Source organism: Podarcis tiliguerta, assembly GCF_965153285.1.
Source record: "Podarcis tiliguerta genome assembly, chromosome: 13".
Classification (NCBI taxonomy): domain Eukaryota; kingdom Metazoa; phylum Chordata; class Lepidosauria; order Squamata; family Lacertidae; genus Podarcis; species Podarcis tiliguerta.
In genome coordinates this window covers 21,306,475-21,332,710 of record NC_139546.1, presented here as the reverse complement: position 1 = coordinate 21,332,710, position 26,236 = coordinate 21,306,475, and the positions used below count along the sequence as shown (strand labels likewise).

Here is a 26,236-nt window from a genome sequence, read left to right as displayed (position 1 = left end):
AGCTGCCCACTCTGGCAGAGAACAGTCCTCCAGGAGTTAAGACAGAGACTCTTTCATCTGTTACCTGATCATTTCTACCTGGATATGCTTTTTATGCAAAGACTTCCAGGGATTTTACCTGGAACCTTCTGCATACAAAGTATGTGTGCTAGGATCCTCCCACAATGAAGGATAAGGAGGTAAGATTCTTCTTCTTTGCTAAACTATACACTGAGCAGGTTGTCCTGTACAATGCAGGGGTGCAAGTTTTAAGTTGCCTCAGTCAGGGCTTTGGCTGTAGGCTGAAAGAGTGGAATCCAAGGCAGACAACTTGAAGGATTGCAGTTGAAACATTAATATCATAATTAAATGCCAGGCTTTCCCAGTTGCACAGTGCCCCTAAAAGCTTTTGATGGATGGAAGCTTTCAGGAAAGAAGCCTTTCACGTTTTAACTCACGAAGGTGCTGCCAGCAAACTGCTCACTGGTCCGGCTTCCACACTAAGGCTGAAAAACAGACTCAGTATGCCCTCCAACCTGACTTCCTTCACTCTTGCCCACCCATAATATGTGTGTGTGTGTATCACAGAGGACTGTTCCTGTGTAGGGTACCAGAAAAAGACCAGTTTAAGACTGCAAAACAAGCATGCATTGCATTTAATTATAGTATTGGTGCTGCAATCCTTCCACTTGTTTAATTTGTATTCCACGAGTTCAGCCTCTTGCCCAAGCATCTGTTAAAAATCTGTTTTAAAAATCCACCTCTACATTGTACTGGGCAACCTGCTCAGTGCATACAATTCCTCAAAGAGGAATGGAGTCCAGATATAAACTCCTATTTGCTAAAGACAGATCCACACTTAGACTACAAGCAAACACCAGAAGACTATATGGCATAGAAGTTTATTTGATAATAAATGTCCAAGTTCTTAAGGTCCACAGGGCTCTTTTTTGATATTTCCCTGCAACAGTCTAAACCATGGGTTGGGGATCGCTGGCCATGGAACAAATTATACTTCCCAGGTCTCCTAATTTGACGTGAGATGCCATTTCCCACTGGCCACACACCCCTGTCAATCACCTGATGTCAGGGTCAGGTAAATCTGCAGCTGCAAAGAAACAATGGGGAGCTTTCACTTGCAACTGATCCTTTCCAAATGCAGCTTGCATTTGGGGCTGTTTAAATTTGGCATCAAATGTAAGCCATGCTGCTGAGCTCCCAAGAGAATCCAATGTCTACTGAAAGTACCGTATTTTTCGCCCTATAGGGCGCACCGGCCCATAGGGCGCACCTAGTTTTCTTGGGGGGGAGGGGAAATAAAGAAAAAAAATTATTTTCCCCCCAGGCCCGAGCTTCCCCCGACCCCAACCCCCAGAACAGGCTGCTATCCGCAAACCTGGGGAGCCCGGCAGGAACTCCCGCCGGTCTCCCAAGGCTTGCGGAGAGCTGCCCGAAGCCTGGGGCACGCTCCGCTGCGCTCCCTGGGTTTCGGGCTGCAGGCCTTGGGAGCCCGGCGGGAAGTAACGCCCCTGTCCGCAAGCCTTGGGAGCCCGGCGGGAAGTAACGCCGGGCTCCCAAGGCTTGCGGATAGCTTCCTGAAGCCTGGAGAGCGTGAGGGGTCGGTGCACACCCCATAGGACGCACACACATTTCCCCTTCATTTTTGGAGGGGGAAAAGTGCGTCCTATAGGGCGAAAAACATGGTAGATTGCATCTTTGCAAGTGTGGCTGTTTACATTTGGCACTGTTTACAGCTATAGCTGCGCCAGGGATCCCTACTGGGCATCCTGTGTTGTCAGGTGATTGAAAAGTGGGCAGCCACCAACAACATCCCTGTATATTCTGTGTACCAAAGCAGCCAATCAAGACACAGTGATGGCTAGAATGCCACAATGACATCACAATGACATTCAGGAATAGGGAGCCTATGGCTCTCCAAATCCCAAGCAGCATGGCTAATGCTCAGGGGTGATGGAAATTATAGTCCAACATGATTTGGAGGGCCATAGGTTCCCCATTCCTGAATTACCAGATGCAGAACACCAACACAAGGTCCTGGAAATTACCACCATGCCCTTCTTGTGAATTTCCTTTGGGTAACTAAAATACCACACCATCGGGGAATAGGAAATTGTGCAGAATAAACCACTGATCTGAACCAATGTGGCAATTCTGAAAATTCAGCAGAGGTTTTGTTTGCGTGTTTTTTCTGTCTGTCTGTGTGAAGTATGGGCTGTTGTTGTTCTTTTTTATTATGGAAATAAAAATCTCAGTTGTGGTTGAGTGTTTCTTTCATTCTTTTTTTAAGAATGAAAGGAAGTGAGACTGGGATAGAGGAAGGAGAGAGACAGAGAGAGAGAAAGATAATTTCCTCAGCAAGTCATCGTCGCTAATGAAGTTTTACAAAAACAGATACAACCAAGGAAAAATAAAATTTCACAGGTGATAAATTTTTCCAATTTCCGAGGCAGAATTCGATAGGATTGTTAAATTAAGAGTGAAGGTGTCTGTTAGGAGGCAACGAACAATGATGGGTAATTTTATAGAGTGGAAAATTGAATCAAATTGCAACATTAAAACACAGCTCCTTGGAGGATCTGCCCTGTATGCAGGCCTGCTCCACTACATCGGTGGGAGACTTGGGGGAAGGGAAGGAAAATGGCTTGAATGTCTAGCTGCAAGCTACACAGAGACTTGGCTTCAGAAGCTTTCAGAATCATTGAACTTGAAGATGGAGGTGGACAGGATGCTGGAGGGAAGAAACAGAGAATCTCCCCCTGCCAAGTCACTGCTCCAGCTATTGGGGGTTTTCCAGACCTAGATCTGTGCCACTTCTCAAAACTATGTGAGGCAACAAGGAAGTCACTGCCTTGAGGCAGATTCAGAGTGCCTTGTCTTCCTCTCATTTTAGAAATTATATGATGACACTCTTTTGCCCTAATCTAACAAATGCTGAGACTGTTTGATATAGTACAGGCACAAACCTTCCCCCACTTAAGCATGTTCTACTTACATGCAGCTCCGAGAAATAAACAGACAGACAGACAGACAGACAGAGAGACTCATACCAAAAAATGGCAGCAGAGAGCTGGAGTCCTTGTGGCTCATGGGGAGACCTTCCCTGGAGCCTGAAGAGGATGTCAGTGAGGGCAGAAGAAGCCCCATATAGAGACCTGAGGGCACAGCAGGGCTTTGCTTAGGCTGCTCAGCCTCCTCACCTAACAGCTGATGTTGGAGGTAGCACAGCAGCAGCAGCCACTTTCCTTTTTTAAATAATTTTTTATTAATTTTTCCAACATACATTTATAGTATCCAATCTAAATTTATCACATATTTTCTCTTTTAGACTTCCTTCAACCTCTCTGACAATCATACATTATTCAAATTTTTAAATACGCATTTCCTAATTTTATATTGCATTTTATAAACCTTCACACACTTAGTTTTCATCAATACAATAGTCCTCTATCATTTACAGAACTTCTTGAAATCCCACTAGCGTGCAGCAGCCACTTTCCTGTGCTTCCTCCAGCCTCCAGCAGAGCTTCAACTCTAGTTGAAGAGAGAGCAGGAGAGCAAGGAATTCTGATGTGATCTGGCCTGATCTGCATCCTCCTGGACTAATGTGTAAATCAGAACAAATTACTTTTCGTACTACAGTGGTACCTCGGGTTACATACGCTTCAGGTTACATACGCTTCAGGTTACACACTCCGCTAACCCAGAAATAGTGCTTCAGGTTAAGAAATTTGCTTCAGAATAAGAACAGAAATTGTGCTCCGGCGGTGCAGCAGCAGCAGGAGGCCCCATTAGCTAAAGTGGTGCTTCAGGTTAAGAACAGTTTCAGGTTAAGTACGGACCTCCGGAACGAATTAAGTACTTAACCCGAGGTACCACTGTACTCCAAGTTTTGCAGTACAAAATTCTCCAAATACACTTTCTCACCTCAAAAACTGTGCTTAAAAACATGGATTTGGAAATAGAAATGCATATGCATTTTTTTATAATAATAGTTTAATGTAGAAAAAGGACAAAACTGACTGAATTAACATTTTATGAGAGAACACTTAAAAATGGGCATTGAGGGGGACTGATCTCTCCCTCTCTAACTTCACCACATGCCTAAGTGGACCATTTTGCATCAGTATTAGTGAAAACTACTAAAACACATGCAGCTGCAAATAGCTCTGTATTTGGCAATCTTTCTCCTGTACCTTATACACTGTAATACCTTGTATTCCTGCAAAGGTGCAACTATCACCGCCTAGTGTCGGAATCAGAAAGGATAACCAGACCTCTTGCATCATGAAATCAACTCGAGAACTCCCTTGAGGAAGGCCAATACACAGAACAAGTTGAAGACAGGGAAACATTTATGCCTACACTATTCCTTTTAGTACAGAACACCCCAAAGTCACCTCCACAACCCGAAGAATAAGGACCCCAAAGGATCCAGCTAGAAGCTGCCACCATAATGCAAAGAGCTCTCACTGCAGAACAGGGTATTATGACCCACAGACCTTGCATTACTCAATGAAGGACTCTGGTGAGAATGACATTCCAACTGTGTGCTCAAGGGAGAACCATCCAAATGTAATTTGGGGCCCTCCCAGTTGGAAGACACAGCTCTGTTACCATTCTTTGACTCATGAGACCCCAGCAGTATCTCTGTCTCCTCTTTCTCACAAAAGTTAAAGACTACAAAATAAGGTGAGGGCACTTTAACCAGCTGGCCAGTCCCTCCAGCGAGGTGGAGCATTCCATACTTCGGGTCTTGTCAACCTACATAAGGTTTCAGTTGGTTCTAGCTCCCTGCACAGAAAACAATTTCTATAGCTGTCTCAGGAGGCGACTATGGCTGTGTTCACACTCCTATTTACTGTGTACTCCTTGTGTTTCCAGTGCTTGGTTTTTAATCTGTGTTCACACTTTATCCAAAATGCATAGTATCCTTTCCTTTGTTCTAAGATACTACTGGTTGATATGTTGATTCTAAAACCAGCTTCAAAATGATTGAAGACCTTAAGCTGTTCCTAATTTTTCTCTAGTCCAAGGTATGAACACCTTTGCATAAATTAAAATATTTCCGCCCTTTTTAATATTCCCTGGTGTGTACATAGCAGCAACCAGAACTGTGAAACACATCAAAAAAGCACAAGTTCAATGTTCTCTAAGGCGACAATGTGAACACAATCCATGCCAACCAGTAGGGCTCCCCCACCTAGAGATGTTCAACATCCTGTTCTTGCCTTGGACCTGATACTGCCTGCTTATCCTATAGGCCTCATGCTCCCATGGAACTGCCTCATCCTAGTCCTGCTTACTCATGAAGATATTTGCATGGAAGTACTTCCCACACCAACTAAGACTCCAGGAAGATTGGGGCCACAATGACCAGGTATATGTGCCACGGTATCAGCCACAATTTTGCTGGTATATCTATTTTATTGCCTACTCCTTTGTTCAAGCTCTAGTGATGTAGCTGATTCAGCAGTCTTGCCCATGAATCTTGTCCTCTGATAAGTCATGGCCTTGCCAGTGAACTACAGTGATGGGACTGTGTTTAGATAGGTGGGAACTAGGGCTGGGCAATATATCAACATATCGTCCAAAACTGGTTTAAAGTTCACATCGTGATAATGTTTCATAATATTTGAGCTGGCAATATATCACAAATCACAATGTGTGTAAGGGCTAAGCAATATCTGGTTTTCAACATCGCGATAAATCACCAGCTAAACACTGCAATGTTATCAGCAGCTAAACCTCACAATATCACCATCTAAACATTGCAATCTACCACAATATCTGAAATAAGGATGGAACTATACAGAGGTGAACAGGACAATGTCCTTGCAACTGCTATAGGTCTAAAACAGATAAATGACAATATTGTCAATCATCACACACTCAGTTTCATCACCAGGCAAGCCAAAATGCATCCCGACAGGACTTTTGGTTTTGGGCTTGGCTACCAAATGGTGGCATTTAGGACAATCCAGACTACAGTGATGAGTCATAGTGGATAAAAATAATCTGGGACTGCCAGACCACCAGCAGGCCTGCTAGGAGACAGAAGCAGCAGTGGCAGAAACAGCTTGCCATAACCATGGTACGTACATGTCGGTAGTAGCGGTGACAACCTGAAAGGCCTGGCAGTGGCAGCACAATCATGGTGGCCTGCAAGTCCTTGTGAAGGCAGTGGGAGGGGGCAGCAGTAGCAGCAGCAGCCTGCAAGGCCTCACGGTGGCGGAACAAGCAGTGGCAACTTGTGAGACCTCATGGTGGTGACGGGAGCTGGTTGCAGTAGCAGTGGCAGCCTGCAAGTAGTGGTAGCAGTTGCCAGGACATTGTCCTATTCGCCTCTGTGTAGTTCTTTCCTTATTTCAGATATCGTGATATATCAATATATCATAATGTTTAGCTGGTGATATATCACGATATTGAAAACCAGTTATCGCTCAGCCCTAGTGGGAACAGGATAAAAGATCAGATGATGAAGTTGCCTTCTCATCCAATTATCGGAGAGCAAATGCCACTATACAACCCCCACCCATCAGAACATAATGCTTTGCTGTGCACAACTATCTTTGGGTTGGATTTGTATCCCATTCCATCCATGTCAATGTGAAAGCTTGCCACTCATTATCAATTCTCTTGACAGGATTTCCTCTGCAATCTGGGGAGGGATCAGTTTGCACGCAGAGGAAATGCCAGGACTCAAACTTATCTGCAACTCAAGCTTTCCAACCAGAAAGTCACTGTGTATGGAGGCTGACTGTAATGACCCCAGTAGCAAGGAAAAGACACGCTGTACCATCCAGAGACACTCTTGCCAGCAGAGAAACATTAATCTTTTTCTCCTGCATAACCTTCGGGACTTCCTCCTATTCCAGGAGTGGTCTAGAACTAGGAACAGGATGCTGGGTGGAGTTGATCCCCCCACGCCCCGCCTCAGTCTTTGTCAGGGATCTTGTTGGATGGGTTTTGCTCACACTCAGGGTCAACATATTTAAGGTCAAGAAGAAATTTCCCTTCATGTCAGGCCCTTTTGTTTTTAATTTTGGCCTCTTATTTAAGTCATTTGCAGCAGTTTGCTCTGTGGGTACCTTTCTGTAATACAGTTGTGGGCACACAAGGATTGTGCATTCTAGTGTACTTGTATAGAAAAAAGTGGCTATTTCAACTGTTTGAACACTGTTCACTTTCTCTCTTTTGCTGTTTAGTCATTTAGTCGCGTCCAACAGAAAAACAAGGCTGCAACGAAAAAAAGCCTCAAAATTTCATTCTGATCTGGCTGTCAGCTTCTGTGTGCTGTAGGAATGTTTCAAATGTAAAGGGCTGTTGAAAATATGCAACCTCCAATGGGATCCTGCAGTACACAAGCAATTATAGAAGATCCACTGTTCTCGGTAACCATCTGCAGAGACTCGTATGCTGATTTTGCATGAAGGTAGCAAAAGCCAGATTGGTAGAGCAGATCTGCTGCTCTGCTCTGTGTACATTACGCACAATGGAAAGGCAATGTGAAAAGCTAGGCTGTTTTCCCAGATTGGCCATCCACACCTGAACAGAAGGGTGAATGGGTATACTATTCACATCAAAATGGTGTTATGAGTTTTGCTGTCTTGATTAGCATGAATGGGCCCTATCACTATGGTTTCACCTGACAGACTAATGGGTAATCAGGGGCTTGACAAAAGATGGCTAATGTTTTTTAATGACCAGGGATGTTTTTCTTAATAGCCTGGTAATCTCTCTCCCCTGCCTTTAGAATACAATGCCCATCCAGAGCTAGTAGGAGGGGTAAATAAACAATTTGTAAGGTTTCACCCTAAACAAAGTGCTCTCTGTTTATTATTATTATTTATTAAATTTGTATACTGCCCTATATCTGCAGGTCTCTAGCTGGACTGGAATCAGCTTGGGAGTTGCAGATGTTTAGGATGTTGCTTTGTTTGCTAATGTGATGCAGGATTAGTAGTTTTGCTGCCTTTTGTAGATGTCTAATATTTCCAATGAATCCTGCTTGTAAATAAAATGAAATAAAAGATAAGTATTGCCCTTTTGTAATGGTATTTCCCAGATTGAACTCAAAGGGATGCTTGACATCCAAAGCTGTTTATTTTTTGAGTCCACAGGTTTTCTGTGCAAGCATAGTATTTGGTATTGTGACACAAAATTCACCATCCCATTAATCTCAGATTTCAAACAAACACAACAGTTCAATTCTACCATCCCACACTCCTGCTCTTAAATCTAATCTCCACAGCCAGGCCTCAAAAGTAACTGAATCTGCACGGTAAGGAACCTGCCTTCCCCTTATGAAATGACAAAAACAAAATGAGTAGAGTCCATGCCGGTTCCTCAACTACAGCTCTGACTCATTTCCTGCCCGCTACTTGTGTGCTGCAGATGACACAAAAGTAGGAGTTGACTGCAAAAGATAGAGAGAGCGGAACATGTATCTCAGGAAACTGGAGAGCTGAGCAGACAGAATCCAAACCAGGTACTTGTTACCATTGTGCCCATGGTGGCTGATCCCTGCTCATGGTGGTTTGGGTGGCCTGTGAGAGCAGGAGTTGCAGTTTTCACAGCACTTAGAAAAGCACTGTGTGATGAGTGCAGAACATGTGAAATTTCCAGATTTTGCTATTCTTTCTTCCCAGGTGAACTAATATTTTCTGGTTAATTGAGGCAAATTGTTGAGTTTTCTATTCTAACCAGGGATGCCAACGGTAGTGGTGGAAGGGGCTTCAGCCCCCTCAATATTTGTGAGGAGGGGGCTGCCATACCCGCCACCGCCAGGCAAGCACTTGCATGCTTGGCAGGATGCGCGGAGAGTGATTCGCATCCCCTGCCACTGCCGGGCAAGCGCTCATGCTGGTGGGATATATCACATGATGATGGGCCCCCTCAATGTGGGCTGCAAGTTGGCACCCCTGATTCTACCTGTTCCACCTGCTTTCACTTGCAAACTGACATGGGATTTCATCTGCATGGTAATGTATTCTAGGCAGAAGTTATGTTCTAGACAAAAGAATTCTCGACAAATGGGCACTCTTGTACAGTACTCTGAAATACAAGGGCAGGAAGAGATTGTTACAGATAGCATGAGCACTATTGGGTCATCCACACTTCCCCTTGTCCTGTGTCTAGAAAGCACAGGTCCAAGCCTGTTTTCTGGAAATCTGTAAGAACGGGCAATACAGGGTATGTGTATGAATCCTTCCCTCCCTAGGCCCTCAGCCCAGCTCTTTAGGCTCATTCTCTAACCAATGCATATCAGGGGTACATGTTTTCTGGTGTTGTTCACACAACGCTGTCCTCATCCAAGTGGCAGCTGACACTCTACAGCCCCGCCCCGCCCCAATTTAATTCAAACTTTTCTGATCTGTGGATAATGCAGTAAGGAAAAAAACACAATGTAAAATTGCCTGTTACCCAACTGTGGACATACTGAAGGGCAATGTGTGCGTTGTTGTTGTTTTTAAAGCATGCAATGATACTGTCCTGGGTGCCACCTATCACCCATCTATTCTTTACTTTCATTAGCCCTGGTGCTACTAAGTGGGCTGCCAGTGAGGCTGTGCGTAACACACACTTTAAAAAAAAGCAAAACCCATTGTTTTGGGCAGGTCTGGTATATCAGAAAACTTGAGTCTATTTTTTTATTTTTATGGTTGCACGCATAGGTAAACAAATACCTGCCCATATGCCTACAATGGCCTTTAGGTTTCTGGAACTCAGGTGTGTGAAGAAGTACTAATTGGCAAGTGGTGGGAGACAACAATACATAGTGGGAATACATCACAGCAAGCACCGCCCACCACTGTGGAAGGGGAACATTGAGAAAGAGTTCAACTGAAGGAGCTCATGTGCGGCCCACATACACATTAACACTGTGGTGTGCACACAGCCTCAGATAGATGGACCAATGGTTTGAGTTGCCATACAAAGCAGCTTTATATGAATGAAAGCCTGCTAACCTGGAAGAACTTCATAAATGCAGTCATCGCTCTGTCCGTCATCCTCATCTTCCTCCAGGTCCAAAGAGGTATCCTGATGATGTGTCACATTGGGGGAATCAAAACTGTCTATGTCATCATAGGCCTCTTCTTTGATATTGTCGTCGTCGTCGTCCTCGACTTCCTCACAGGGGATAACTGAGGACTTAATATCTGGGAGAAGAAGATAAGAAGGAAAATACATGACATACAAAGGAAGAGGAAAATAAAGAGAAAAAGGGAAATGGACAGCACAATTAGATGCTGATGTTCCTTAGGGTAAACAGTATTATTTTCAGCTGGCAAGATGTGGTCTGAGTGAATGTCGATGGAGGTTTGTTAAGACTGATTATTAAATTCGTCACATGTCCCGAGTGACGGAAGAACCAACTTCTGCCCTTAATTTGAACTAAGAGGTGCCATAACAAGAATGCTCTGAATATGCCTGAGTTATCCTCTTCCATGAAGCTGTAGATCTGGACCTGGCAAGTATAGCTCTTGTCTCAGTGAAGCATGGTTTGACTGTATCCCTCCCCACCCCACAATATCCTAGTGTCCGAAACTCAGGGAGGCTGACAAAGCATTTAAAGAGTATTGAAACAGGCAAATTTAAAAACAAAACCAGAACAAAAAACCCTGAACATTAAAGCCCCAGTTTCTCCACTAGCTGAATCTCTGCCATAACAACAGCAGCAAAGTGAAGTATGTGTGTTTCCCAGCTCTTTCCCCCCATAGCGGTTCACAGCAACATGGCTTTATTAGTATCAAGTTAGTGTCTGTTTGTGCACACACTAGGGGACAGGGTGGGAGCCTCTTTACCCTTTTAGAGCAGTTGCATGAACCTATACATTGAAACTGGGAGTATCATCACTGCTTTTCTAGAATGAGAGGTGGTAGGTTTAAAGCTGTAAAAAGTAGCACACCCTATATAGCCTGAAAGTCCTAACACTAGTCAGCAGAGGTGTGGTGCTAGCTGGCTGAGGTTTATCAGAGGTGAATGAGAAGTATTGTACATACGACCACAGGCATTAGTTTTCTTTTGTGATTACTACTTTATATGCTCCAGAATGGGATCAATTTGCTTAGTTCAGGGATGAGGAACTTCTGGCTTTCCAGATGTTGTTGGACTCCAGCTCCCATTATCTATGACAACTGACTATTTTGGTTGGGGCTGATGGGAGCTGGAATGCAACAATATCTGGAGAGCCAGAATTTCCCCATCCATTGCCTAGTGAACCATGGAACAAAATAAAACAAACATCTTTACCATTACCGTACTTTAAACTGATCAGAGTTCAAGTCAATTGGAGGAAGATGCTTGGGGTGGGGGGGGGGGCGGGGACCTTGTGCCCTCCTCACCAACTATACCAAGCTATTCTGTGGTACTGGAGCTTCTCTCCTCAAACAACAATACTTCTTGGGCCATTTCTTTTCTGGAGATCTCTGTTTAGCAGGTTGCTTGCTGTGATTTGCTCTTTCTCCCTCCCCTATTGTGGTATGAATTATTTTGGCTAATTGGAATGTGTGGGCAGATATGATTTGCAGATTATTTATCCTTGGAGTTGAGGGGGGACAGCTTTCTGGTGACTCCCAGCTTCATGCGTTTACGTAAGCTGACAAAATGTTAGTCATAACATCTTTTTAAAAAAAACCCAGTATCAACACTGCTTTCACACACTGACCAGAAGAGGGTGCTTTGAGAGCACACATCCTTTGCAACTCAGAAAGTGGCTTCAGCAAAGCAAGGGTGAGTTTAATTTTTAATTAACCCAACACACATACACACATGCACACACAGCTCATTATTAGGGGTTTATTCTGGCACACAAAACAAGCAACAATAAATAAATAAATAAATAAATAAATATGGAATAGCAAATAGCACTAGCACCTTATAGACAACAACATCAAAAGGGGATGGGGAGAAGAAGGCATCCTTTGGATTTGAGTCTCAGGACACTTTCACTTTGTTTTACGTAACATCTATGAGATCACACACATGGATTTTGAGTTAATTAACATGAAAGAACTAGCAGCCCCTAGTTTTATATCCATATAAACACTGATGTGGATTAGGACTCACATTTCACTCACAAACAAGGATAGAGAAGGTGGAAAATGTTCCCTTGTTCAACATTCCCATTGTGAGCATGGCATTGTGGTTAAAGGGTGTTAAGAGATAACCAGCCAGTGATTTTCAGTAGGTGCCTTTAGAACAAGATTGCTTCTTCTCCCAGTCGTTTTCTCATAGCTTCTGGGGAAAGGACTGGGAGAATACTCCCCTTCTTTGTCAAACTTTCCTCAAGCCCCGTGTTACACACTACACACTTCCTCAGCAAAACCTGAAATGGCCCTAGCCCCGTGTTGTTTGCACCTCTTCACCAAGTCACCTGCCCATCCCCCATTTTTATCTAGATTGTAGGACCTCTAGACAGGAACTATCATATCTGGGTTGTGCATCGTACATGACCTAGGATCCTGTCAGGAAGGTTAGTAAATTTCAAGTGTGGTTTAATGGAGGAAGTAGAAGAAAAGAATGTGTGAAGGGGTTGTGAGGCCCCAGGGGCTAGCCCTGCTTCCTGGTGATGAATGCAGTGCATACACACGTATTTTATCCACACATTTAGTTGTCTAAAGGGGCTCTATAAGCATACAATGAAGTGCATGTAGAGATTCTCCACACAAAGGGGGCAACTCTGACTGGGCCAGTTTCCCCACTTTTGTGGAAGAGCTTTATTTACATACATTGTTATACATGGTGAGCCCTCTATGTGCTGGCCTAAAATATGGACAGCAGGTGGCGGTATGGTCACCCCATGCATCAGCAGTGGGGATGGGGCAAGCCCATGTAGCTTGTGTCAAATGTTCTTTCAGTGTGTCAGTGTGTGTGCATGCCTCTGAACTCCCCAGGATTTATAAAGCATTGGACTTCAACCTAGAAGAGGTGCAAATTGCCACATGACCGCGGAAGTGGTCAGGTAGAGTTGGGCCAATCACCATCTCTCTTCCTAATCCAGCTGACATATTTGCTGCAAGGATAAAATGGGATAACCTTGATGGAAACTGCTTTTTGCCAGGAAAGGAGAACACAAATGTGAATATTAGCAATTAAATGAGTAGAAGAACTGTTGCCTTCTCGCTTCTCTCTTTCAAAACAATATTAAAGGTTTCAGAAATGTCACATTGGGATCTTCTTTAAATTAAAGATTGCCTTTTGTTTTGTGAGCTTTTTAGACAATCTTACCACTATGCTTATGTGATTTTCTGCGTGGAGGTAAGAAATCAACAGAAAAGCACAGGCACAAAAAAGCACAGGCACAGGCTAAGATTCTGGTAAGTAATACAAAAGGAGGGTGATACACAGCTTATACACTGTTTGGCCCTTTGTAGTCAATTCCTGTCTAATTAATTGACATAGTCTAAATAACAGTTAGGCTCATAAATATATGCTCATCAGTTGAAAAATATACAACTTTGGAAACTGCATTGTTACACTGGAACATCACAGGAGCCAGGTCTTCCTCTAACGTCTTGCATGTGTGAATGGGCCAGCAGCCACTACAGACAGAACTTCCTATCAGTTCATATTCCCTCAAAACACAGTATTTGTCAGTGACAGCAGTACATGCCCTTAGTCTCAACAAGTCTCAAGTTTTATAGGTGGGAATCACTCTCACCTATATCATATGGATTTGTTCCCTCTTAAGCTACTCACCCTTAAGCAGGAATTGGATCTGATCCACCCAGTCCATCGCTTCTGCAGAGCTAACAGCTGTAAACTGCAAAGGAAGAATTCAATACAGTCACTGCAAGATTTCTGCCATAAGGTCTGTAGCAACTACTAATTTACAGGTGATTATACTCCATGTGCAAGCCACACTTAAAGAAGCATGCTACTGATTTCAGGGTTTGCCCCTGTCAGGTACTTCATTAAGCATGAATACAGAAAAGCATGCATCACAGACAGAGGTTCCATATTACCCACTAACATCATTCAAAAGACATCACTTTTTAGATTTGGAAGTTTACGCATTCGGCTGCTGAATCACTAAGTGCTGAAAAAAATCATAAGCATGCACCTGTAAATTAGCTATATATTGCAATGTTTTGGTCTTGTGATGCCCCTCATCTCTACTATTGTCCCGTCTCTTTCTTCTACATAAAATAAAGTGGAGTTCTACTGACAGTACATGGTTATTTTGGAATCCCACAAAGACACATGGAGAATTCTCCTGCCCCATTTGTTTTGCAAACCACAGACAAATCATTGCAGTATGTTGGGGTGCACAACTTGTCACTGCTCATATTCAACATGGTTATTACGGTATTTTAAAAGCAGAATCAAACAACATGGACACAGTCCTTAGATCCATTACAGACCCGTTTTATCTATAAGCCCCCTTGAATCCCTGTCAGAGAAAAAGGTGAATGAATGAATGGCAATAATTATATTGAAAGCATGTTGTATGTTCTTATGACAACTGGAGACAAACCTCTCCTGATCATGTAGGCATGTAGGCATGGCCAGGAGTAGACACCAAAGCCCCAAACACATGCAATGCAAAAACATACATGTGCTCAGTACCAGTTAACGTAGGCATGTGCTCAGTACCAGTTAACCACTGGTCCTGTTAACTAGGGATGATGGGAGTTGTAGTCCCAAAACATCTGGAGGGCCGAGTTTACCTATGCCTGAGTTAATGGTTAAGAGACTGAGGCAAAGCTGGTCATACCACGAGGGACCTCTAGGTGGCAACCTATGGCAGTGCTTTGAAGGGGGAGCTACTTCATTCCTGCAGTGTATGTGTGTGGACTTATAGCTGAGTGCTCACAACCTAAGCTAAGGATCAATGTAGGAAGGAGGGACCAGGATACTAAGGGATGACCAAGTGGCAAGCAGATAGTCTTTCTAGCAGTGGGTAGCTGCTAGGTAGCAGGCTGTGCAGGGAGGGTGAGGAGATAAATAGCAACAAACTCTAGTACCAAAGGGCAGCATCTGATTCACTTCAAACTGCTTTTTCCTGGGCTGAAGTCAACCTGAGCCATCTTTCCACATGTCAATTAGCTGTTAACATAAATTGGTATACAAGTTAGCCCTAAAACCAGAACTCTTGGGTTCCCTTTCCAGTTTTGGAAAGGAATTGGGGAGCGGAGATGAATTGAGCTTGCTAGCTTAGAGTGGGAGGAGGAAAGTGAAGTCCACAGTGGTTCTTGCTTTGATTGGATTTGTTATGCAAATGTCAAATGTACACTGGCCTGAGGAGAGAGGAAGGCCTCTCCTCTCCTTTCTCTTCCAGCTTTTAACAGTGATCAGAGTGAATGGTGTGGAAGAGGCTCAAAGGCAGTCTAAGTTTCATATATATAAAGTACTCTCCAGGTCAGATTGATAAGATTTTGTAGCCAAGTAAGGAAAAGAAAATGGCTTGGGTAATGCAGGAGGAGGCCCAAACCAGGCCTGACACATCTCTACTGGGAGTTGCCCTGACTCCCACCCAACACATGCAGACAGAAGATCTTACTTGTAAGTAAGAAAGAGATATTTATTCAGGCAAGTTAACAGTACAGGCTTGGCAGCTGATACAGTGCTCTGGAGTCATGATTTAGGAGTTCAGGAGCAGTGCAAGATGTTCAGAACTAACTGGAAGGGATGAAAATGTCCCAACAAATTTCTCTGCCCTTCTCACCAAGCTTTTAAAGGCAAGGCATGGCACCAGAGCCATCTTTCCCATAGGGCTTAGTGGTGCGTTGTGCCAGGGTGCCGGACTCTCAGGGGCGCCCCAGAGAGTGGGGGAGCTGCGCGGCTTTGCTGGCGGCCTCCCCTTTCCCTGCATGCCCACCAGCTGCGCAGATTGCTCTCCTCCCAAGGAGGCTTGGGAGGGGAACTGCGTACCTGCCAGCCATATGGTTAGCGGGGTGCAGCTTCCCCCCCCCCAAGCCTCTGTGGGGATTGCTCTCCCGCAGCAGCATGGGAGAGAGTCCCCCCCCCCCCTGGGTGGCAGTGTGCAGCTTCACAGCCCCCCCCCCATCTGTGGTAATTTGGGGGGCGCTGGGTGGATATTTGCACCCCGGCACCGCATCTGCTAAAGATGGCCTGGCACGACGTCTTCACTTGCTAGACTCTCTTGTCTTGTAGGAATGACGAGATTTCAAGTGAATGCTCCGTCAGGGCAGTTGGGTCTGCTTTCATCTACAAAGCCAATGCCTGATTCTAGGCAACAAGACTACACCCTTCTGTTCAGTTGCTGACTCATCCCCTTGGCTGATCAAAGCTCTCCCCAGCCTCCACTAAGTTCCTCAGCAATAGTAGAAGGAAGAGCTGGCATCCCTCTTGCCCTTCCAAAGTGTCTGAAGTCAGGGTGGAAAGGGGAGTTCCCCCCTCCCCCAACCCAGGTTCCCATAACTCAGTCCCTGTACCCAGCTCCTTTTCTCCCCCCCTCTTCTGTCAGAGCCTGCCAATCCAATCCTGACAGCACTGTGGGGTTCATATTAGGAGTCTCCAGAGGCCAAGGGGTCAGGGTTCCATTGTCCCCACTCTCTCCTTTCAACTAGCACTAAGCAGAATTCCTTGGCTGGAAACTCTGGCCATTTGGGCGGACACACCTACCTCATAGGTACGTTTACCAGGAGAGGTCAGCTCGAAGCAGCAATCTCTTCGAGAATCCTTGCGCAAGTGGAAAGCCATCTGGGCATGGTAGTTCTCAATGGCAAACATGCCTCTTGGTTGCTTGCCTGCATAATACAGTAATGATGATTCAGCAAACTTCAAGTTGCTAGCTTGCTTACAGATATCACTTTCACAATACAAGACCCAACCTGTGTCTTCCAGATTCTCTCTAAAGTGGGTGGAAGAAAGAGCCATGTGGGCAGACAGAAGAGGGGCCCTGAACTATTTCACTTGTCTGTATTTTCCTTCCCAAAACTGCTGTTTAAAAAAGCCATTATTTCCTACAGTGGATATTACTTCTGGTCATTGAGCCTCATTGAAAGAAGGGAACATGTTCCCCTTGGTGCTATGTTGGGGTTTAGAAGTAAACTCAATTCTGCACAGGGATCTGCCACCATTATGTCAAGTGTGGCAAGCCACTATATATTGACCTCAGTCCTTCCACTTGTAATATAGTGATATTATTGGCCTAACTTACACAGTTCTTGCAAGGATGTCTCTGATGAAAACATGGAGTGCTTTGAACAGGCAAAATGTGGTATCCGAGTACTGCTGTATGAAGCTGATGTTGGTGACTAAAAATCCCCTTTAACACTGGCAAAATTTACAGACAAAATGGAACTCTGCCTAAGTCCCAGCGTATATGCTACAACGTGCAACTGCCACGTCGAGGTTGCTTTAAATTGTATATGTATAGATAATACTGCAAAACATAATTGCTTACTTAGCCCCAGTGTCCATTATCCCTTGAATTGTGCTGGAAAAAAATCCTGTTATTGAGTCCTCCTCCAGCTCTGAATACTCCTAATGCTGTCCCCTCTATCGTCTATTTCTTCTTGTATATTTTTTTTACCTGCTCTGCATTCAATCTCCCTGGATGGGAGGCACAGTATAATCGTAGCCCATCTATCTAGGCATGCCAAATTTGGTTGGAAGTATTAGCTTCCTGTTTATATGCATCTGATGGAGCATAACTGAAAAATATTTATACATGCTGACACATAGATTATATATGGTCACTTAGGGGAGGGTTAAAGCCCGCCTGACAACTAATGGGGGGAAAATGGGCAGTACTTTATTTACACAGGGCCTTGTGTCCGTATTTCTACTTTCCCTCATTCTTTACTGACAAGGGTGTTGGAATACAACCAGACTCTGTTCTCCGTTCGTAAGGCTGCATCTAAATGGCAGATTCCCACACTGCCTGGTGGGCAATTTATCATCCAGTTGGAAGAGCCACTGTGATGTACTGCTTAGAAGGTTACATGTGGATGAGAGAGACCCAGGTTTAGATCCCTGATTGGTTGAAGCTCATTGGTAAGCAATTATCCTAGCCTAACCTACCTCACAATAAGAATGTAAGAAGAGCCAGTAGCCCATCTAGTCCACTATTCTGTAGCCAAGCAGATGCCAAGCAGGACCCATTGGCAGGGTTGCAACACTGCTGCTGCAATGATAAAATGAGCTCAGCCCTCTGTATGTGCCTCAGAGCTTCGTGGAGGAAGACTGAGGACAATATCTAAATTAAGTTTAGAAAGCAATACTGAGGAACAAAGGAGCTTCAGAGATGTACCAGAGTTCAGGCAACTTTCACCTGCTGTCCCTCCATTCTGGGGACCAACGAACATGAAATCAGGATTGAGGGAAAACTTAACAGAACCTCCCTCCCTCCCTTCCCTCCCTCCCTCCCTCCTTCCCTCCCTCCCAATGTATCAGGATAGTGCAGTGAAAATACTGAAGGGCTATGGCTGTGTACATGTGTCAGGAGTACCACATACTTTTTTCATTTGCAAAGTAGTAGAAGGCCATATTGTCAAGGACACACCATCGCTTCTGCCACTCAGAGCCAAATATTTTAGAGTCTGTGAAGAAGAAAGAAGAAGGTGCAAGGTGACAGGAGAAGAATAGGAAAAGAAGGAGTGTCTCTTCATCCACAAAAGGTATCTCAAGATGTGCCTTCTACATCAATCAGAGGGCATTACTACTACTAATACTACTAGTACTTTGTACCAGCAATGTGCCAACCACTGTACAGTGGTACCTCTGGTTACGTACTTAATTCATTCCGGAGGTCCGTTCTTAACCTGAAACCGTTCTTAACCTGAGGTATCACTTTAGCTAATGGGGCCTCCCGCTGCCGCCACATGATTTCTGTTCTCATCCTGAGGTAAAGTTCTTAACCAGAGGTACTATTTCTGGGTTAGCGGAGTCTGTAACCCAAAGTGTTTGTAACCAAAGGTGTTTGTAACACAAGGTACCACTGTATAGACAACATAAGCTTGGCAGGGGTTTGGACTCGATGGCCCTTGTGGTCTCTTCCAACTCTATGATTCTATGATAAGCGACACAACCACTTTGTCTTTGTAAAATAAATTGGAAGCCCTCTGGACAAGGACTATGAGCAAATTCACATTAAAAAATTGTCATCAACTTCAAAATGCACATGTCAACTATGAAGAGCACCCTAGTATATATGCTACTTTTGTTTTCAAAATGTTTGTAGGTGACCTCTGAGGAAGAATAAGGCACACTCTCTACTTGTGAGAGATATTCTAGGGGCAGAGCAGCATGGCTAATTCTGTCCCTCTGTCTTTATCTGTTACAAAATCACTTTTATTACTACCTCACATGTCCCCTTCATTTAGCAGGAGAAGGCAACACCTTCTCCAGACTGATGGCTTTCTTAATTAAGACCATTCCAGAAAAATCTCAAACTATTTCCTAATAACTGGCATCCATTAAGAGGCATCTCATTGATCCTTCTGGGCCAATAGTAGTAATCTGCTTAACGAAAGTATAATCAGATATATGTTCGTAACAGTATTTCAGAGATAAGTAAGAGGCAAGTAATACATATATACATACAGTACATGTACCTTCCGGAGTTGATACAACACATCTGCATTTTTCACTTGGACACTTTTCCTAACATCTAAATCGGTGGATGAGAAGCTGCCCACAGTGTCTGCCCAGAGGGCTTTAAATTTTCAACAGATGGACAGCATAGGGATGGGTTATGAATGGATAAATCAACAGCAGGTGCTGTGAAGATTAGTTTGGCAGATTTTTACCTCTGGATCTCTTTTCCAAGTAACCTTGTTTTAGAATGCCTCCTTGCTCTTGAGTGGCCTTCTGCAAGTTGCTCTCGGCTTAAAAAAACAAAAACAAAATCTTAATAAGCATGGAAAATTATGCTTGGGGAATCTTCCAAGACAACAAAATCAAGGAAATCAGTAGTATTTTAATCAAACTACACCCACAATTATCATCAATTTCCATTATATATGTGATGGAAAAGGCAGCCACTGCCAAAGAGCTTTCATGTGGCTGGGCTCTGTATCATGTCAGTAAGGGAGGCATGGGCCAATCAAATTAATCATATTGGTTGGTACTATGCCAGTGCTACATCTCTGGCTGTATACACACTCCTGTTTATTCTGCATCCAGCGCTGTCCCATGGCTGGTTTGGGAAGCAGTATGCACACATTAGCCCTAGTCTATACCTATCCTGTATATATCCTGTCATTCCTTTTGAGCTTTTCTCCAAACCAGCTTCAATTAAATTGAAAAAAAAGAATGACCTAGCTGTGTTTTAAGCCGGTGATGTGCACACAACCTCCAGCTATGTGAGATACAAAATTTGGATTCCAGCATAGGGAGATGACCTACCACTTCCATTTGGTCTTGAACATTGTGCGTGTGTGCATGTTTGTGTATGTGGTAAAATCCCAGCCAGGCTGAACTTGCTTGGAAAGCCTATTTAGACAAGCTTATTCATTTATTGAAAAACATTTGTATACCACTTAATACTTTAAACATACCTAAGCAGAGTTAAACAATATATCATCAAAACATTAAACCTAAAACCAGTAAACAGAAATATAAAAACACATGAAGGCATATAAAAGCAAACCAGAAATAAACAGAGTATTCAATCCCATAAAAGTTGTCACTGTGGGATAGCTGCACAATCCCATACATGTAGTCTCAGCAGTAAATCCCAGTGAATTTAGTGGAGCTCACTCTCAGGTATGAGGGTATAAGATTGCAGACATAAACAACCAAATGGATACATTCATTGTGATGGGATAATATGTGTTGATATAACTTTGTCATTGCTTAATGTGCATCCAGTTCCAAATGCAATCCATGTCTGAGGGGCTCCACAAAACCTCTACCCTTGGAGGTGTCCAGCTGTAACTATGTATAAGTTGCTAGAGCTGCAACCTACATGGCAGTTGCATCCCTTGCTCTGGAGAATCTTTCTCATCCCATGTGTGTGTCTGCAGTTTTTCAGTGGTTTAGGAAAATGTGCTCTGTAAATCTTCAGAGATGTTCTCTTTGTTGTTATTATTTCACATTTTCCAAGATTTGGTAATAAAAATTGAATCTGAGTGAATCTTGGCTCTGGCAGCAGCCCCGTGTTGGGTTTTGGACGCATTATGAAGTGAAAACACTCTCACTTCACAATACAGCCCACTTCACACTGTGAATGCATTTAATACACATTTTGGCACATCAAGCTTGGACCTGTGAATCGATCCGCAGTCTGCCTCAGCCAGAGATTTACACCCTTTCTCAGACATTTACATAACCTTTTGCCTAGGCTGCTTATATTTCTTGTTAATTAGCTGAAAGCTGGAAATGTAGAGTCAATTAATTCTTCCAATTTCTCAGTGTCCAAACTAGGAAACCAGGGGGCCCAACCTAGAGAGCTGTGGTGACAGCAGCACAGCTTATTCAAGGCATCTTTCTGCCGCAAGTAGCTGCACTGCATGATCTAAGTGAGGCACCCCTGGAAGTATCCACCGCTGTAATGTAAATAATGCTGTCACCCAACTCTCAGATTGTGCACAGCAGCCACTTGGGATGCCAGTGCAGTTGGGCCATGTCTCATCAACAGGAAGGTGTTGCAGAAATGCAGCACAAATAGATAAGCCATGCCTAGTACACAAGCTAGTGGTACACAAGGTTCCACAATCTATGTACATATTGTCCAATTGACAGATGATCAACACCAGCATACAGCAAGCTTTAATGCACCTAAGCACAGCAAATTTTCATGTGAAAACTACTGTAGCTTGTGCTTTTTAGAAGAGGGCAAAAGGCAATCTATGGGAGAAATGTGCAATTCAAAGTTTAGGTAGCAATGGGCAAATCAAACACATACATACACCAGGATGTTCTGCTCTCTAGCACTCAAAAGGAGGGCCATTCTGTTTCTGAAAATATCAGCTTTTATTTTTTAATCTATACAATAATGTACTATGAGATGTTGTAGTGAAGATGATTAAGCTTCTAGAGGTGTTTGGCTCAGCTACTTGCCTGGCCATTTATTGGCTTAGCTGCTCTCATCATCATCCAAATTTCTGAGTGATGCATTCTGAAGCAAAGGTTGAGTTTGCATTCAGAACGTGACTTTAAAAACTCAAAATTGGAACGATTCAAACTCTTGATTGTTTTGATCTTGGAAGACTTCAGATATAAAAACTCAATGTGCCTCTTGTCAACTTACTGCCTGCTATCTAACAAATACCACTGCATGCCACTTATCAAATTCTGCTATCTAATATTGAGCGCCAATTACAATATATAGATGAAAATACTGAGAGATTATGTTTTAGGAATGTTCCTGCAATTAGAGAAAACCCAGCGAATATTTTCCACTAAAATTCAGAAAGAGTGCAACCACAAAATACAGTTAAAGCACTTTTAGCCACTGTAACAGTCCACAGAATTTCACATGTATGAATGACAAAAATGATAACTTGCACTTAAATGCAACATCTCTCCTTTTGAATATATAGTAAATGTATATGGAAAATATATGGAAAATGGAAAATATTCGCTGGGTTTTCTCTAGTTGCAGGAACATAATCTCTCAATATTTTCATCTATATTCATATTGTAATTGGTGCTCAATATTAGATAGTAGAATTTGATAAGTGGCATGCAGTGGTATGCATGTGTATGTAATGCTATAGGAGTGGTCAATGTTGTTGGATTATAACTCCCACCATCCCTGCCCATTAAACATGCTGGTTGGGGCTCTTGAGTCCCAGAACATTCAACACTGATGGCACGAACCTTTTATGAGAAACTTTCAAACTCTGACCAATCTAGCAGACAGAGTATTCTCCAAAGACTAAGAAGTTAGTCTGGCGATAGATGTTCTGCAGTGGTAATTGGTGGTTTGTTTATGTTCTAGAGCAAGAAATACAAGTGGAATCTAACTGCAGGGTAGGGGCTGAAACTTGTTTCTATCTAGGTATGCATTTCTTCATGCTTTTTGTGTATATTTTTTTCAGATATAGAAAGGTGTGTCATATACGCAAGGCCCTCTCAGGGGGGCAGATGTCCAGGGCCCCACTCAGCAGCGTGAGAAAGACAGCCTCCTGAACACAGCAGGGCTGTCTTATCACATTTTGAAGTAAGTAAACTAATACACATTACCATCTAAAGAGCAACCCCTCCATAAGACCATTAAGGCCAGAGTCTAAAATTACCTAACTGCACCACTGGGCGTTGTAAAAAAAGAAAAAGAAAAACACAAGTCCTTGCTTGCAGCTCACAATAAAAACAAGAGGGAGAGAAATAGAAAACATTTACATTACCTGGTATGGAGAGTGAAAGAAGGAAGGAAGAGTATAATAATCAAGAAGTAGGAAAGAATAAGGAAAAAAATGGACATCAAGAGGGAAATACAAGAGAAAAATGATAAGTTTTTAATAAAGTCTTCAAGTGAAACAAAAGAGGCCAGCTGAATATTGAGAGGGAGAGAGTTCCATCCGCAAGGAGCCAAGAGAGACAAGCACAAGGGAATGGAGGTTTAATCAGAGTATTAGTATTTGATGCACTGAAAGATCAAAGAAGAGAACAGAAAGAAAGCAATGCAGATGAATAAAGAAAGTACAAGAACATGAGGGGATTTAAAAGTTTAAAAGAATAAATTTAAAATGTTATACAAAACAATAAATGAAACCAGTGCAGGGAAATCTAGAAGAAAAAGAAGAGGAGCAGGAGGAGGAGGAGGAGTCTGGATTTGATATCCCGCTTTATCACTCCCCTTCAGGAGTCTCAAAGCGGCTAACATTCTCCTTTCCCTTTCTCCCCCACAACAAACAGGTGAGGTGAGTGGGGCTGAGAGACTTCAGAGAAGTGTGACTAGCCCAAGGTCACCCAGCAGCTGCATGTGGAGGAGCGGAGACACGAACCCAGTTCACCAGATTACGAGTCTATTGCTCTTAACCACTACACCATGCTGGCTCTATAGTGGTATAACCATGATTACAGAATGAAAAAAGAAAAACCAAATGAACAAAAAATGAAAAAAGACCAAATGAAACAGAAAGACCGATAAATAAAATATGCAGAAGAGACACAAGATAGAGTGAGGGTTTCTGTGTGCTTCCTTGCTGCCCAATGCTCAATTTACTTATTCTTAAATATCACAAAAAGATACACTACAAACATTACATGACGCAAATATTACAAGTACCTGGTGTTTTGTCTTCACAAGGAAACAACCCTTTGGGGTTGGTTTTGGAATTTCTCACTATGCAGGGAAGTGGGATGCCAAAATAACTTCATGTCTAGCTATCCCCACATTTCACATTTGGCCATGTCTCTGTAATAGGTTTGCTTCTGATTATTTCATGACGAATGAACACATGGTGAGCAGGAAAAGAAACCCTGGACCTAGATGCGTTATTAAAGCAAACACATGATGCTTCCAAAATCTGTCTAACACACACCAGCTTGGCCACAAGGATCAGCATCTTCTTCCCAAACTCCTGGGAGGTCAAGAATTCCACCCTCTGGAGCGTGCTGCCAGTCTAGTGAGCGCACCAGACTCCCGTGGAAGCTTGGCAATGTTCCATGCAGTAGTTAATTTATATTGAATCTCTCCCCCACCCGGCTATCTAAAAGTGCTACTGATCATCTCCCCAGTGGCCATGTTCAGCAGCTTTTTAAGTATGAATCCCTTACCAGAAGGGGGTTCCTTCTTGTTTTGCTAAGCGGCTCTCTCTTAACATGCCAATTCATCCATGTTGTCAAATTTTCCCTCCCCTACTCCTCTCTTCCTTCACAGAACTATTTTCATTTTGGAGTTTTATGACTCTGCAAAACTCTGGGGGTGGACATAAATCCTTTCAAATGTGTCTCGAGGTGAGGTGAGACACAACTGCAGCAGCCAAACATAAGGGTTCATTTGTGCAGAATTCCACCCCACCCTGTCCCGTTCTAAGCTTTTTTTATTAGGAGAGAGAATAAGCTATTATTTTCTTCTTCCCTAAGTGAGAAATTCAGTGTTTAACCCTATCTTAAGGACCAAGGTTCCCCCCAGATGTGCAAGCAGCAGTCCACATTCAGGATTGGGTACCAAAGTACAAAGGAAAAGGCTGAAAAGTATCTCTTCTCCCAGAAAGCTAGGCATATTATAGTCAATGTGTTTGGAAGACTCTCTTACAAGGGGTTGGAATGGCTAGACTGGCTAGTGACCACTGCTATCTGTTTAGGGTTGTTATTGTGGATTTCTCTGCAGTGTTCAGTGTGGTTTACCTGCTCCTTACTGAACAGGCTAAAAAAGTCATATTGCCCATAAACATGCTCACTAGCATTCTCACCTCTTGGGATGTCAGCAAACAGAATGCTGACTGACCGGACCCAAAGGGTGCTCATCAATGGTTCCTCTTCATCCTGGAGAAGAGTGACTAGTGGGGTGCCAGAGGGTTCTGTCTTGGGCCCGGTCTTATTCAACATCTTTATCAACGACTTGGATGATGGACTCAAGGGCATCCTGATCAAATTTGCAGATGGGAGGGGTGGCTAACACCCCAGAGGACAGGATCACACTTCAAAACAACCTTGACAGATTAGAAAACTGGGCCAAAACAAACAAGATTTATTTTAACAGGGAGAAATGTAAAGTATTGCACTTGGGCAAAAAAAATGAGAGGCACAAATACAAGATGGGTGACACCTGGCTTGAGAGCAGTACATGTGAAAAGGATCTAGGAGTCTTGGTTGACCACAAACTTGACATGAGCCAACAGTGTGATGCGGCAGCTAAAAAAGCCAATGCAATTCTGGGCTGCATCAATAGGAGTATAGAATCTAGATCAAGGAAAGTTATAGTGCCACTGTATTCTGCTCTGGTCAGACCTCACCTGGAGTACTGTGTCCAGTTCTGGGCACCACAGTTCAAGAAGGACACTGACAAACTGGAACGTGTCCAGAGGAGGGCAACCAAAACGGTCAAAGGCCTGGAAACGATGCCTTATGAGGAGCGGCTAAGGGAGCTGGGCATGTTTAGCCTGGAGAAGAGGAGGTTAAGGGGTGATATGATAGCCATGTTCAAATATATAAAAGGATGTCACATAGAGGAGGGAGAAAGGTTGTTTTCTGCTGCTCCAGAGAAGCGGACACGGAGCAATGGATCCAAACTACAAGAAAAAAGATTCCACCTAAACATTATGAAGAACTGCCTGACAGTAAGAGCTGTTCGACAGTGGAATTTGCTGCCAAGGAGTGTGGTGGAGTCTCCTTCTTTGGAGGTCTTTAAGCAGAGGCTTGACAACCATAT

General features: G+C 43.4%; 1 protein-coding gene and 1 long non-coding RNA gene across 11 annotated transcripts in view; one reads left to right on the top strand and one right to left on the bottom strand.

The window, feature by feature from the left end:
• Positions 1-26,236, bottom strand: part of SKAP1 (src kinase associated phosphoprotein 1) — a 308,856-nt gene that overhangs the window by 57,198 nt on the left and 225,422 nt on the right. For all 10 annotated transcript variants that reach the window (XM_083408759.1, XM_083408757.1, XM_083408762.1 and 7 more), the window contains 5 exons: positions 19,722-19,799; positions 18,429-18,512; positions 16,591-16,715; positions 13,702-13,765; positions 9,969-10,160 (listed from right to left, as the gene is read on the bottom strand). In XM_083408759.1, the coding sequence (XP_083264885.1) occupies positions 9,969-10,160; positions 13,702-13,765; positions 16,591-16,715; positions 18,429-18,512; positions 19,722-19,799 (543 nt within the window). The remainder of the gene's footprint in view (positions 1-9,968; positions 10,161-13,701; positions 13,766-16,590; positions 16,716-18,428; positions 18,513-19,721; positions 19,800-26,236) is intronic.
• On the top strand, positions 1,947-5,379 carry LOC310662032. Its single transcript, XR_014504210.1, has 3 exons — positions 1,947-2,075; positions 2,288-2,421; positions 5,261-5,379. It is a non-coding gene; the product is annotated as an uncharacterized lncRNA (long non-coding RNA).